This window comes from Mauremys mutica, chromosome 8 (assembly GCF_020497125.1).
Source record: "Mauremys mutica isolate MM-2020 ecotype Southern chromosome 8, ASM2049712v1, whole genome shotgun sequence".
Classification (NCBI taxonomy): domain Eukaryota; kingdom Metazoa; phylum Chordata; order Testudines; family Geoemydidae; genus Mauremys; species Mauremys mutica.
Window position 1 is genome coordinate 14,822,420 of NC_059079.1, and position 16,202 is coordinate 14,838,621.

Here is a 16,202-nt window from a genome sequence, read left to right on the forward strand (position 1 = left end):
GGCAATAACTTTCTTTTTTTCCTTTTTAACTAAGGTTAAAACTTCAAATATTGCTTTAATCATTGGCCTCAACTCCAAAAATGAAGTCAACAGCAAGTATGAAAACATAACCCAACCTTATTTTCATAGTTATGGTAAATAAAATTATGAGCTGCAATATAAAAGATATGTATAGCAACTGGCCTAAAATTGTGATTTTCATGGCTGAGATTATAGATGTTTCAGATTACTCCAAAAAAAGTGACATTTAAAAAATTTAAATGCTTACTTTTTGCAAACAGGTCAGGTCAGAATCCCTGTGAAAGATTTTATCCATGGGGACACTGCTATTGGAAGAAATATAAAAAGTCTTGATTGGATGAAATGGTGGATGAAATGGACAAATCTGTTTTCTATTGAAATACTAATAATAAATACACAAAAACTGTAAAGTGGCTTATCTTAAAAACAAGTATATTGCAAGCAAACACACACACACACCTATGAGAGAGTCTGTATTTTTCGATAATCCATCTTGTTTTTTCAAACACTAATTCCCACTGAGGTTCTTCCAACATCTGATGTACTTCAAACTTGTAAGGCAGGCCTGTAAGTCATTAAAACATGATTATTCCCTGGTTCCCTTACACCTGCCACTCCTCTTCAAATCTGGAAGCAATCTCCCTCCTTCCTTGCAACTGTTCATACTTTACTTATGCCTGTTGCAGCAACAATAACTCGCAAACCTAATACTTACCAAAACTAAGCAGGTTGAAGTGACACTGTCAGCTATTTTAAGGCTCCAAATTGAAGTTTGGTAGAAAAACAAAGTTTTTTTTTTTCATTAAATTATACCACATTTTTTGTTTGGGGTTAAACTTTCAAAACAAAATAGCTCTGCAAAAGAACAGTAAAACAGCAAAACTTAAACATTTTATAATGTATCACCACTTTATTTTATTTTTAAAGTCACATTTCTCATCTCTTGGCTGGTGTCCCAGTGTTCCCTGTGGATTAAAGCATATGGGTAAAATGTATTCTTTTTTTATTCACAAGTGAGGTGTGGTGGCTGATACTGTAGTGACTTATTGTTACCCTAAATTTGGGGGGAGGGTAAGAGAGAGTAAGGAAAGTTAAGTTTCTAAGCAAGAACTTCAGTCTTAAAACTTCTAGTTACATTACTGAGAATGGGCATAGATGAACAAACCTAAAAAGTGATATACACAGAATGCAAGAGGATGACTACTAGCCCACAAATCAGTTACCAGATTACTAGAATTTACTGTCTTCACTCAGGTTAACATTAAAAATAAGTCTTTTCAGGACCACAAGAATATAATGAACTGATTCACATGCTTTCATTCAAAACCTCAAAGGAAAGAAAAAGAAGGCAATAGCTACAATTTACAATGTGAAAACATCTCAGATTTGAAAAAATGGTCAGTGCAAAATGGACTTTCAAGAGCAAGAATGTTCATCCACTCAAATAGTTATCACTGATGTGAAACTCCAATTTTTGTCCATTTCCCTTAAACTCACATATTTTTGCCACAATAGAACACAGCTGCCCCAGAGTTAAATATGAAAAATACAACAATGAATAATGCAATTGTTAGAGTGCTTCGCAAACTTTTAAGGAATCACTGAAGCACCATGAAAGACACTGAAAAATATATCATGTATCCAATATTGTAATTTATTTAATTAACAGGAACAATTGTATAGAAAGAAACAGATTTGTTTTTTAAGACCCGTGCATTAATTATGTTTCTATCTGCACTGACTGGGAAGGTAGCCACATGGTTAATTTCCACATAAGATACCAGAGTCTGATTTCCAAAAGTCTAGGTTATATTTAAGAAAAATGTATTTACTCCCTATACTGTATCTATTTGCCACCTGAAACAAGTCGTCTCCACAAGCTACATAACAAAAAGATGACAACGACGAAGGCCAGGTATCATTCACAGGCACTTTAGCTCTGAGTCATAGGAAAGTCAAGATGGCAGGACCAGGGTTACTCTATGTGAGGATGTCAGTATGGTAATCAAGGAGTATCACAAAAAGGTCATCTACACTCTGCCCACAGCACTGGAAAGCACATTCCCAGGTGGTTGGTCTCTCCTCAGTACAGGCCATTATAAAACATAATGAGGGAAGTGTCAGATCTATCTATCTTCCCCAACACCGCAAGATTCAAGTCCCTGATGTTTGGAGGCAAAGGCTGAGTTAGGGGGCAGCATTTATGAACTGTGGAACAGGAAAAATCAATTCTACTAAGGGACTATTATCCTGTGACTTTGCCTCAGATCAGCAAGAGAGTAAACACAGGAAACAGATCAATTCTTATAGTCCTTGTAATTTTTATACGAAGTGTCTCTAGGAATTTTTTTTAAAAGATGAGGGGGAAAATACATCATATAACACATGAGATGAGAAAAAATGAAAGGCTAAATGAAAGGTGTCTACATGGAATGGGATTCAGATTCTTCTGTGAGGTGTCAGGTTTTTTTTCCCCATCAACATTTTGCCCCCCCTACATGCTATTTATTAGTTATCAAAATATCCAAGTCAAAAATAGATAAATTTAAGAGATACTCACTAGCCAAAAGAATAAACCTACCAGCCAGAGTTGACATGTGAAACTGGGTGAAATGGAGCAAACCTGGAAGGTCTATGGGCAACATCCTTATAAGTAGCCCATTTTGTACTGCTGGAAAGGGGGAGAGAGCTGGGATTCCTGCCAAGTTATTAATCTGGGAATCTGTTTGGGACTACATCTTTTCATATTAGCCTCTGGCTGATAGGTATGATTAGCGTGAACCCCCTCTGCCCAGCAAATTCCCAACTACTGAAAAGTAGCCTCCAGTTATTCTACCCCTTCATCAATCTCTCTTATTTGCTTTTCCACCCCTCTTTCTAGGTCTCTGTGATAGTGTGGTCCTCCTCCCCTCCATGCCTGTGTCTGCTCATAGTTTTCTGAAGCAGCAGAGTGAAAGTGACTTAATTCTTAAGGGTTTCACTGGTGTCCACAGAGTTCTGAATACCAACAGTGAAACTGACCGGTCTTGATAACTTCATTTGGCTGTGATTTGGGAAAGCCATGAGCAGCAACAGAGACAATACATGTCTGTATGCAGCCATGAAGACAATACTAGATCTCTGTATAGTTGGAAGTATTTCTTTTCACTCATGAGGTCACAAAATACGAATGGTTTTTTAAAGTAAAAGTTAGATTATGCAGGAACTGATGGTTTAAGCCCCTCTATTTCACGGAAAGCTGCCCAGCTTCAGAGATGAGAGAATCCTTCAAGCCCTTGTTCAAGTGTTAAGAATCTAAATTTTCCATCTAAAATCCTGAAGGATCAAGAGGAGTGAGGTAAAAGTAATTAGTTCAGATACTTACGGTATGAGCCATCAGAACTGATCTCATCACTAATAACCAGACAAGTAATCTGGGAATATGGAAGAGGATTATTTCGGTTATAAGGACTTATGATCATTCCAATGAACATTGCCCCGCCTCTGGAGAAATAACTCTAAATGAAGGAAAAAATAAAATTAGTAATATATTTCCTAAGTGCAATACAAACTCCTCTTCCAACTATCTTTTATGTTAAAAAATTAGAAGGTAGAGAGAGACATTAGTAAATCCTTATGAATCTGAAAAACAGGTTACCCCCACTAATGTAAATATAGAATATTACATTTATTATCCTTTCTTCCCTCAATTTCAATTAAACAATATCTAAATTAATCACTGTAAAGCTAAAAATCAATTGACAACCAAAATGATTTTCAGTTGTGCAAACCAGAACCATTATTGCATTAAGCGTATTAAATTATAAATACCAGAAATGAAAGGTTTTTTTAACATACACACAAAGAGTACCTGGTATTTAGCCTGAGTGTCAATATCTCGTATCGAAGGGTTGGGGTCAAATGCAGGATGAGAGTGGTACCACCCAATAACACTGTACCCTCTAACAGCCAAGGTTTCTGAGGCCTGAGTTTGAGACACTGGATCCATCTCACACTGTAGTCCTGTACTGAGACTATTACATGGTTCTGCTGCACAAATCTGTAAATAACATCCACATAAGGGTAAATGGAAACATTGAGTGAACACATTTAAACCAATCATAAATCAATGTTAAATACTAGATTCTCTTATGCAAGTGTAGAAGAGATATGACAGCCAGATACTTTTATGAGATCTTAAATTTTGTAACGTCAAGATTACAATAATTAACTTTCCAAATTTCAACTTTTTAAGACTAAAGAACAACTAATTCAATAATCTGTAGGACACTAACTCTTGCATCGATTTTTTTCAATATAAGGCATTTAACCAATACTTTTAGTGAAATGCAGAATGAACACTGAAACCCTTCCCCACCCCCCACCAAAAAACACCCCCAAGAACAACAAAACAAAACAAAACCTTACTTCAACAATTCTATCAGCTTCAGAGTATCTTCCGCCTAACAGGCCTATTACTTCTGCCATGGAAACATGAGCATGCTAAAGATATATAATATATACACATTACTTAAAATATTTGTTAAAAATATCCATTTTCATAACAACTGCTAATCTTGGATTTACATTATAAAACACCGTCTTCACAGGTTCTTTCACAGTAAGGTTTAGAAGGAAAACTGAGAATAATAAAGACTCTGAAATTGTGTGTTTCAATTTAAAGTAACTGAATAAAGATGATCTTTGCCACCCATCTAAGTATTAAGTATGTATGAGGTGCTGTAGTTGGAGAAACTGTCACCATTTAACACCAGGAACCCTGTGTCACAACTGAGAAGACTTTGGCCAGGCATGGCATATTTTGTTTTTATAAAGAGAATACGCAAATACTGAATCATCTTCTGGATTGCTAGGCATATAGAGTAATGATCCCAATGGATTCCTAAGTGGTAACATGCACAATGAAGAAATGTTTCTTTTGGAGCAACTCCTATCACAGAAGATGGATATCCTGGGAGAAATGGAACTGAGTACGGATCTGTTATTGCTCTTATTTAAGTGAGTGACAACTCTCTAGTAACTTCATCTGGAACAAGAATAGGCATTAACAGCCATTCATGTTGTAGACAGCTTGCATAAACTATGGTTATTATTATAGTAAAATATATAGACACAACCCTAAGGACATGTAGCAGTTTGGGATTTCTCCTGTAGTAGACTCTTGCTTTTAGCTCTAAATGGGAAGGAAACTAATTGAGGAAAATGGGGATATATCAAAATATATACTTTAGTCCATTATAAAACAATGCTTAATCCTTACCAAGTCCATTATTAAAAGTGCTTCTGAAGCCACTTTCACCTGAAATGGTTCCTGAAATGACAAGCAATAATGAGTACAAGAGACATCCTGTAAGTACATAAATGAATGTTCTTGATTATTCATGAATATGTACCTACTCGTTTTTCTTCAGTGAAGAAACAGCAAGGTATCAGCTGAAAGGGATCAAAGGAACTACAAAATGAAAGAAAATTTCTCTAAAGATAAGGACAATCAATGAAAAAAAAGTCTTGAAATAAATCACATTTTCTCCCAACAACAGCTCCTCCTTTCTTGGAGTTGCTCATCCCCCCGCTCCAGTGACTGGTCCCCAATTACTGGAATTTAGCAATTTACACCCATGAATTTAAACAGTAGTTTTGTAATTTACAATTGTGATGTCAGACTGTTTAAAAATCTAGATTGCAAAGCGCATGTGTCTACATAGTAACGATTCATAACATTTAGGTTTGAATCTATGCAAGCCAATTATCTCTATTTTCAAAAGAGATATTGCAGAGCAAACAGCACACAAGAAGAAAACCTTTTTATTTGTCTTGATCCTTTAGAAGGTTTTGCAGGTTTAAGTTTCTCCTCCTCTCTCCTTCTTGCTAGCTCCTCAGCAGAGAGATGCTAAAAAACAAATTTTATCAGTAATGATTTCCAGGCTCCTTCAAAATACTTAGAATCTGGACACTAATTTGCACTCTGCCATGCTCGCAGCTTTTGTCACTGAATCACTCATTATGCACTGAAACAGCCAGAATACGCCATGCAGTGTGAAAATAGTGACACATGGATCTGTTTTTGCAGGAAGATGGAAGAGACTCTTCTTATCATCCCCAAGGCTTGATCTAATCAGAGTTTAAGTAATGGAACCCACATCTCACATAAGCCTTCACTGTCAAATGTATGCATAAGTACAACTGCCATTATAATTAGCTGGTCAAAACTTTCTCAAAGCAGTTCCTCTTTGGTGCTGAAATTTTCCACATTGTCTCAACCTAAAGATCACTCTTTGCAGGAAATGGTAGATGCAGCAGCCAAAGCCATTCAAGCATTTTAGTTATTAGATCCCATGCTTGCCTCAATCATGAAGCGTGGCTGTCTTGTGAGTGACATTTTGTACATACATAATTTAATGTTAGAAAAATTGATTTTGTTTAAACTGCACGTGTTCTCTAGATTTCAATGAGATCTAATAAACAAATTGAGTTTGAAAGAAAGTACAGTGGTTCAGTAATTTTGATGTCATTAAGTCACACATTTTTCCCCAACCAGGAAGAGTAGGATTATCTGTTAAGTTTCTCTGCTCATTCTAAGGTTTAGAACACTAAGACTGTGGACACACAATAGCCAACTGTTTAGTCTATATTGACTTTGAATGTTGATGGCACTGCGAAATATTTCAGTGTCATCTAAACTTGTAAACACTTCAAAACTTTGGAAAATATTACAGTATTACAATTTTGTTGAGGGGGATGGCACTGTTCACATTTCCTAAACTCTATCCCTCGAGGAATAAGTACAGGGCTGGAAACCTAAAAGGCCTAATTTTCTTTCCACCTCAGCTAGCCTTAATAAGGTCACAGTAAAGAGTGTAAGAATCAGGACTGAAACCCAGGTCTCCTGACTGCTAGGTCTAGGTCTAGTTCACTAAAACAGTGCTTTCTAGGTAGATCACAAATGCTCTATTTTTTCCCCATGATAACCACTCACTGAACCTGCTATAAGGTCCCCACTGTCTTACAGCTAAAAACCCAAGGTAAAGGTGGGAACTGGTCAGTCACACATCTATCATGCTCTCTTTCTTATGCAACATATAAAACTCAGTATGTGATGTAAAGAAACTGCCTAACGTAGTACATAGTCTTCAGGAAGGTTTTTTGTTGGTTTGGGGGGAGGGGGGGGTTTGAAGTCACTATAAAAGATCTACAAAGCAAGGCAAGCATCAAATCAGTTTTATTTGTTATGAAGCATGTTTAAAGCTTTTTTTTTTTAAAGATAAAACTCTACTCTTATTGCTGACAATATGGAATAAAGACCGACCAAATTCCAGATTTATGAATGCTTGATATTTCAACCTTAATGTTGAATTAGAGCTACTTTTTTTATACACAAAAGGTTTATATGATGTGAAATGAAGAGCAACTTTTCACTGAATGGGAATAAGACTGATGAAATCTGCAAATTAAAATAAGAAACATTATGGCCACGCCATGACATAGTGTATGCTTTATAGTATGACTGGACATGTTTGGGACATGCGTACTCAAAGTACATTCACCATATTAGCACAATTGCCTAACAGTTGCTCCAATACTATTTTCAAATCATGGTTTCAAAAAGAACAAATGTAATTTTAATGCTTATTGTGCAATCATTTTTTCTAATGCCTTTGATGAGATATCATCTGATAAATGGTCAACAAGAATCAGATCTACCAGAACAGTTTAAAAAAAGAAGAGTTACCTCAAATGTCTGTCCTTCCAAATCCTTGGCATCACACCAGTTTCCCCAGGGGTCTCGCACACGCCGTCTTCTTGTACGCTGTAAGTAAGAAGCAGATAAAATACTAGTCAAACATCATCAATCCACGCACATCAAAGCACCGACATTTGCTGAATTTAATCAGCCATAAAACGACATCCAAATGGTCAGCGGCTCATAAGCATTAAGACTCCCAGAATAGTCCCACTGAATAACAGAGAACTCTTTACTTTCGTTTATATTCAACAGTTGGCAACCTTTCTAGAAATAAATCAGGAAAAGGTTTCCTTAAGCAATACAGTAAGTACCTGAGTAAAAAATCCATGGATCCATCCATCTAGTACAGACAGCATGGTTTAGTATATGTGGGCTTGGCAGATTTCTTTCTTTCTTGTTTTTTTCTTTTTTCTTCAATTTAAACAATTAATATTTATTTTTATTTTTAAGTTTTTATTTTTACAGTTGTGGGAAATTGGGCAGTGGGAGGGTAGAGTTGGAGTTAGGCTAGCACCGACACTACGGCTACACGGGGCTCCCTGTGTGGCTGAGGGGCCCAAGACACTGAGGCGCTAGGTGCCAGGGAGGCCTGGCAAAACGAAGACCCTTAGCCAAGGCGCCAAGGACAATGACAAGCCCCTGGCTGCAGGGAAGGCCATACTGCTGCCGCACAATTCCTGGCAGGACAGCCCCCACACTCCTGACTGGTGAGTGAATGCAGCTCTGTTGTCATGGCCCTGCTCACTCAGAGGGCTCCCTGTGCTGCCGCAGTATGGGTGACACCCGTTCCCTGCAGGCGCATGGTGTGGGGAAGGCTGCGGTCATGGCAGGGCAGAGCAGAGACACCCAGCCAGGACTGCAAGGGGAGGTGGAAGATGAGCTGCCACCTACAGGGCAATTATCCTGTTGCCAAATGGCTCTGTCCCCAAGCAGGACTTCAGCCTTCCCTGCACCTTGCACCTGCAGCGATCCAGCATCATCAGCCTTGCAGCCACGGAAGGAGCTCTCTGCAGCTTCGTTGTCAAGACCCACTCACTCACTCCCATAATAGCATGGCTGCAGAAAGCTCAATCTATGCTGCCACAGAACCAATATCACCCAATCCCTGCAGGCACAAGGTGCAGGAGGGGGAGGCTGCACTTGCATCAACTGTTACTAATGGATTTTTTTTTTCATCAATTTCAGTGTGTCAGCTGAAATCAACATTTACGGACATCGATTTAAATCGAATACTGCCAAGACTAAATATACTGGTAAAGAATTGCAAATTGTGATGCAAACAGTATTGAGTATGGCTCATGTTTCTGCATAACATTTTTATTTCATATATGGATGTTCTTTTCTGCCACTTCCTTTGTGGGGTTGATTTAGTTTCCTTGTACCAATAGATTTAAATACATAAGATATCTTTACAGCAAAATAAAAAATGGATATGGCATACACTTGTTACATAATTATCCTGCAAATCTTATTCTTTTAATGAAGCAATAAATTATTTATAATGTCCCATATATGCTTGGTTATAAATGCTGAGCTCTAAATAAGTCACTCCAAAAACTTGGTAAATTTACACATTAAAATGTAAGCACTACATGCTGCCAGAACACTCCAATGCTTTCTCACAGATACAAATTATGCTGGGTTTTCTAGCTCCAGACAGATAAGAATGAGCAAGTTGGAGTGGAAGCCAACTGTGCAATAGAATAGTAATTAGGACAGGTATGACAAAGAGTAACACTGGTGCTAAAGCAGACACTTGAATCAAAGAACACACAGGAAAGTGATGAAAGCTGAATAGGTTAAGAAGAAATTCAGAGAGATGCCCTGTATCAGAAGTGAAAGTTGAAGAGGCCCTATTACTGACACATATAACTTTTTATTTTCATCTTACCATAGACTGCAAACGCTGAGCAAGCTGGTATGCTTCTATGGTGTCTTTGCCTTCTTTGGATCGTGTTTTATCAGCTGGTTGTGGTCTGTTATACACAGCCTGTTCTATAGGAATGCAGAGAGCACACATTATTCTTCACTAATCCTGGTAAATAAAAATTCCATATTTACTCAGTAGCATACCAACTTTAGGAAAGGAAAACTTCGTTATCTGTGAATTTTCTTTCTAAGACCCTCCATGTCCAGCAGTCTGTACGGTGGGGCATTCTCCCTCTCCGAAGGTTGGAGGCAGAACAAAGTTTCACACACAGCTAAGGGCCAAGATCATCACCTGTGGAGAATCCCAGAATGGTGGCTGCCAAAGCTGAAAGTTACTAGCTGTGGGGCCAATATGAGTCAATCAAGAGGATGGTGGCTGGTTCCTCTAGGATCTTTTTTCTCACCCTTGCCAGTAGAGGTCCATGGAGAAAGCCGTAAAGTAAGCATTACGGCCACCTTTGAGACAGAACATTGATTCCTTCCCTTGAGGCAAAGAGATCTGTGATTGGAACCCTGAACTTTTTCTACACCACCTGAAACAGAGAAGGATTCAAGCTCCAGGTCCTTCCTGCTGAGCCATTATATGGATCGCTTAGGGGGAGAGATGATGCTCTAACAAAGTCAGCAGATGTATCACTTCCTTGTGGATGGAGGAAGATTTCATTCCCCCTTGTTGGCTGATGTATGCAACTGCAGTGGTGTCATCAGCTGTGAGATGCATGATGCTGGTGGACTGGCTTTTGAAAGCAGAGGAGGGGTAGTCTGATCATCCTGAGCTCTAGCTCATTTATATGCCTCCTCTTCTTCAAACTGGACAAAGTCCCATTAGCCACTGTCCTGATGAGGAGTGCTCCCCATGCATGAAAGTTTACAGTAATGATGATCGTGAATTTCACCAGTTTTGATTCTGGACACGCTGTTGGAATCTTAAAGGTGATTCAGTCCACCACTTGAGGTAGGAAGTGATTCACTTTGGAACAGTGATTCTCTGTTCCTGATTGGGTGCAATTTCTTTCTATGATAAGAAAAACATATCTAAGCATCCTTAGATGAAATCTGGTCTGTTGTAGAGTATTTACATATGAAACTAGCATACTGAGGAGTTGTATCAAGGACTTCTAGGGATATCTGATGACCAGATGACACTTAGTGAATTAAAGAGAGGGTGTTCTGTTGTCTCTCCTCTGAAATGGTGTCTCTGATCACACCTAAAAGCAAAACTCACTGAGATGGCTAGAGAAGAGTCTTCTGCATGTTCACCAGAAACCCATTATCCTGGATGCAGGTTACAATCTCCTTTAGATGCTGAAGGTTGATCTGATAGTCTCCTTTTCAAGTACTTGTCCTAAGTAGGGATAAACATGTACCCCCTTTCTCTGAGAATGCAAGACCTCCAGGATCTTCGTGATGACTCGTGGGGCAGACACTAGTACAAATGGGGAGCCCTGTACTGAAAAATGCTTCCCATTATAACAGAAGGGCAGAAATTTCCAGTGACTCTCCTTGACTATCACATGAAGGTAAGCCTCCTTGAGATTTACTGAAGTCATTAAGTACTAGGGTGATAAGAGTCGTAATGACAGACTTTAGTGTTTTCAATCAGAACTTCAGAGACCTGGTGGATTTGCTGAAGGATCTGAGATCTAACATGGCTCCTGTCCCCATTCTTCTTTAGGATCACTAAAAATACCAAGTACACCCCACAAAATCTGTCTTGTTGATAACAGCTGTACTGCCCTAATGCCAAGATGGCTTTTAGTTTTTGGTGTTTGGTTAAGTTGTTTGATCTGGGAAATACTATGAACTTATCTCTGAGGAACTACTGGCATAACCCTGCAGAACTGCCCATAGCATCTATTTGTCCGAAGTACATGTCGCCCATATTTGGGCAAATTTCTGAAGCCTCTTGCCAAGTTAAGAGGTCTTCTTGGAAGTGGGGCCCCAGACATGGTCTGAGGCAAACCTTGCTTAGAAACCCACAGTTCTAGGAGTCTCCAATTAGTCAAATTCAAGATGTTTTTGCTAGTCCAATCCTGAAGGCTTTGCTACAACAAGGAGATCCCATGTTTGCCCAGGAGTGGAGGCAGAGAACTCAAGTTATCCACAAAGAGGCTGTCCTGGCCCCAGGCTGACTGTCAATCTTTGCTCTGCCATCAACCGACAGAGTGAGAGGGAACATTGCATAGTACAGACTCTAGGACAAGAGGAGGGGCTGTAAGAATGTACCTTCACTCACAAGACAGCTGTCGTTCCTTCAAACTATATACCAGGTTAGCTAAAGAAACAGGTTAAACTGCTAATTTTCAATAAATTATGCTTCTCCCATCTTATGAGAAAGTGCAGTCAATAATCAGAATCCTTACTTGAAGACACTAAGTATTTTGAAAATGTAAAAGCAAAACAAAAGCACAACTAATTTTCTTTCAGAAGGTTAATAATCTTAGAGCCATATTCTGCAACCTTTATACCTACTAATACCTATTCATACAAGTAGTCCATTAGGATTTACATGATGACAAGGGTGGGAGGTCAAACAGGTCAGGACGCCATTAGGCGAGGTACTTGCCCCAAAGAGCTTACATGAAATAAGGTTATTTACTTATTCCCATAATACAAGAACTAGGGGTCACCAAATGAAATTAATAGGCAGCAGGTTTAAAACAAATAAAAGGAAGTTCTTCTTCACGCAGCGCACAGTCAACTTGTGGAACTCCTTACCTGAGGAGGTTGTGAAGGCTAGGACTATAACAATGTTTAAAAGGGGACTGGATAAATTCATGGTGGCTAAGTCCATAAATGGCTATTAGCCAGGATGGGTAAGAATGGTGTCCCTAGCCTCTGTTCGTCAGAGGATGGAGATGGATGGCAGGAGAGAGATCACTTGATCATTGCCTGTTAGGTTCACTCCCTCAGGGGCACCTGGCATTGGCCACTGTCGGTAGACAGATACTGGGCTAGATGGACCTCTGGTCTGACCCGGTACGGCCTTTCTTATGTTCTTATGTTCTTATGTACTGGAGACTTCAGAGAAAAAGGGAGATGGGATGAAGATTACCTACATGGATAGTTCTGATTGGACTGAATGCAGAAGGTACTCAGGAATGAATTTAACTCAAAAAAATCTTTTGAAAATACAGATTTCTCTCCACCTTGATTTTTATACCTCATATAACGTACACAACTTATCAAATGGTTTCTGACCAATAACAGATACTGTTAACATTGTGGTTATAATTTGAATGGATGCAGATTAAAATGTTCTTTTTACCACAGCCAAAGTTAATTGCTCCTATTAACTCCAGGTACGTGTGTATCCGTCCAATACAGTTAACATCACCACAGTTCTTAAGGCCTGGCCGTACTGAAGTCTTATTCAGGTATTTAGGTTTACATCGCTCCCTAAAATAAATCATAGGACATTTTCAAACAAAAATAAAATGGACCAGTAAAAATTTAAAAAAAGAATAGTTTAACTGTTCTGTGAAGTCATTTGGATTTCCTTGTATTTTTTCTACAGGAATTATTGGGAGATTCTATTTAACATTTGTAACACTCAGACCTAGAATGCTAGTGGTAAGCAAGCTTATATTCACCCCCAAAAAGCTACTCATGAAGTAGGATTGTACTGTTTGAGTGGCTGTTTTCTAAAGCACACTCTATGAAAAAGAACATAAGGAATAGTCAGAGTATCCATACAGATATCTAAGCTTTATAGAAAAGTGCTAATTTATGATGGCGTTTGAGGCTGTGCAGATTTATTCAAATACATGCACAGGGAAAAAGATATCCACACACAGCATAAAATATAGGCCCTGGAAATGAATGGTGCCAGGGAGCGACAAGTTATTGAAATGAAATGATCTTGTTAAAATAAAATACTTGTTCCCATTTTGTATCACATGTTCTATTGTATTAAACAATTATTTTAAGTAATTGCATAAACAACTTGTAGCTTCCTGTGTGATAATCCTGTTTTTTATCCTTCATGCACATTTACTGCTTTGAAGTCTGTCAAAATTTCCCTAGAAATATGGGCGCTTACAACTACTCCAGAACTAGCGAATAGTTTATCAATTTATAAGGCAATTAACCTAGAGCTGAGAGAATACTGTAACATTTTTAAAGTTAGTACAGTTAAACTCAGAAAACAAAGCTACAGGAGAACAAATTGCATGGCAAATTAGCCTGTCACAGTAAAAACATGGGTTCCTTAAAATGGCTCCATGGAGATGAACTGTACAATATTCAAGTCTCTGAATACTACTCTCCAGGGCCGGCTCCAGACCCCAGCGCCCCAAGCAGGCGCATGGGGCGGCATTGTCCTGGCAGGGCGGCATTTGGCTCCGGCGGACCTTCCGCAGTCATGCCTGCGGGAGGTCCACCGGAGCCCCGGGACGAGCGGACCTGCCGCAGGGATGACTGCGGAGGGTCCCCTCTTCCCGCGGCTCCGCTTGAGCTCCCGCAGCCATGACTGCGGCAGGTGCGCTGGTCCCGCGGCTCGGAAGGAGCTCCTGCAGGCATGCCTGCAGATGCTCCACCGGAGTCGCGGGACCACGGCACGGTCCGCAGGCACTTCTGCCCCGGCTGCGGGACCGGGGAAGGGCGGCGCGAGCGGCGCGGCGCACCGCCCTGCTTGGGGCGGCGGAATTTCTAGAGCCGCCCCTGCTACTCTCTGTTGAGAAGGACCCATTTTAAAAATGGTTTTTATCACTTTTTGCTCTAACATAGCCACTCTTAATAGCTGACTTTCTATAAATTCAGTCTTTCAGTCTCCTACCTGTCCCAGACTGAAGAATGGACATATTACAGACATCACTAGAGAACAACCTAAGTGGGAATTTTATGTAAGGTCTGAAGGACAGGACCCAGAATATAGAAGATATATACCAGACCCATGAATATATTGTAATATGCATCCCATCGACATACCATTACTGTGTGATAATAATTAAAAGTATTGCACTAACCAGTATTACTCTATCTTCTCTTCCCTGTTTGGTATAATACACTAAATTGACAAAACTGGAGAAAGTATTCTAGAATAAATTGTAGCCATGTGTTCTGAAGATGGACACCCATTTTCATAATACTCCAAAACTTTTTAATTGTTGAAATGTAAAATGTGCCTTTATATTTAAGAAAAAAGTGAAAAGGGGAGGGATATCCCACCCACAACCTATTTTGTGAAAACAGCTAAAATATCAGAATTTTGGCAGCATTCTGAGCTAGGCCATTAATTCCATGTGTGTTCTAACTGCATCAAAACAGCACATCAGCTGTTGAAATGAATGAAATCACAAAATGAAATCAAGTTATCTTACCACTGATCCAAAATGTAATTTCTAATTTTCAGATAGCGCTCTGGTGTTTTGGCCTGACGTCCCTCAAAAAATTCTGGAATAGCTTGCTTTTCTTCTCCCAGAATGATATTTCTATCAATTTCCACTTCTTGATCAGGTGGCTTAAGCTCCTCTGCTTCTTCTTGATTTTCTTCATCCAATTGGCAAGAAGGATGGAAAAGCATTTCATTATTAACTAAGTCCTTGTGCTCTTCATTAAGTTCTTGATCAACTAATTGCTTGGTGTCATCAAAAGACCCTTTTCTGTCTTGCTCACTTTTCTCTGTAAATTCATTAAATTGCAGATAAACTGATTTCACAGATTCATCACCATTCACGCTCTGTTTCTCAGAGCATGTGGCTGCAATGTCTGGAAACTCCAGTGCTTCTACCTTGCCTTGCTCGGCCTTTTCAAAGTTGTCTTCTGCAAACTGGGGAATTGCATAATTGTATTCAGCAGACCAAAAAGTAAGTTCTCTTCCTCTGGTTTCTTGAATTGGACTCTTCGGAATATCAGTGAATTTAGATTTGCCGGGTTCCGGTGGGGGTGCATGAGAAAGCAACTCATCCATTTCATCCGTGATGTCTACTTCTTCATCATCAGATAACTTTTCAATTTTCACTGCGTTCAGGTTAGGGTCTGCACGGCCCCTCAGGTTTGCAGGTGCCCATGCCACCACCTTCTCTCCTTCATCCTCAACAGGAAGACTATTGCTGCTGTACTGACTTTGTTCCTCTTTTCCAGAGTCATCAGTTTTTGCCTTAAGAAAGTATAAATGGATTATAAGAAAAATTAAGCATTCCCCAATAATGAAGTTTAAATGAAAAATAACACTATTAAAATCAATGACAATCAATTTGGTTCAGTCTAGAGGGATCATTAAGTTTTATGTATTAATTTACAAAGCTTGCCTTTTTTAAATTGGGTCCAATGTTCAGCTTTCATTATGTTCTCCTTCAAAGGGCAGTCCTATATTTCATTATTTTATACTTTATATATATATAAAGGGATTAAGAAAGGACTGGCTGGCAAAGCTTTCAGAATTGTGGGTATCTAGCATTAGAGTTAACAGTCATCAGCTAATTTATATTCTCTCAGCTCATTTTACTTATAAAAAGAAACTATACATTAAGGAAATCATCTTCAGGTTTTTCTTACTGATTTTTGT

At 39.1% G+C, this 16,202-nt stretch overlaps 1 protein-coding gene across 4 annotated transcripts in view; it reads right to left on the reverse strand.

The window, feature by feature from the left end:
• The window catches only part of MYSM1 (Myb like, SWIRM and MPN domains 1), a 29,076-nt gene that overhangs the window by 4,314 nt on the left and 8,560 nt on the right, over nt 1-16,202 (reverse strand). For 3 of the 4 annotated variants that reach the window (XM_045026085.1, XM_045026086.1, XM_045026083.1), the window contains 12 exons: nt 15,016-15,794; nt 12,963-13,093; nt 9,657-9,760; nt 7,751-7,828; nt 5,823-5,911; nt 5,419-5,473; nt 5,282-5,332; nt 4,429-4,503; nt 3,872-4,060; nt 3,386-3,518; nt 481-586; nt 269-326 (listed from right to left, as the gene is read on the reverse strand). In XM_045026085.1, the coding sequence (XP_044882020.1) occupies nt 269-326; nt 481-586; nt 3,386-3,518; nt 3,872-4,060; nt 4,429-4,503; nt 5,282-5,332; nt 5,419-5,473; nt 5,823-5,911; nt 7,751-7,828; nt 9,657-9,760; nt 12,963-13,093; nt 15,016-15,794 (1,848 nt within the window). The remainder of the gene's footprint in view (nt 1-268; nt 327-480; nt 587-3,385; nt 3,519-3,871; nt 4,061-4,428; nt 4,504-5,281; nt 5,333-5,418; nt 5,474-5,822; nt 5,912-7,750; nt 7,829-9,656; nt 9,761-12,962; nt 13,094-15,015; nt 15,795-16,202) is intronic. The other variant, XM_045026084.1, reaches the window with a different exon arrangement.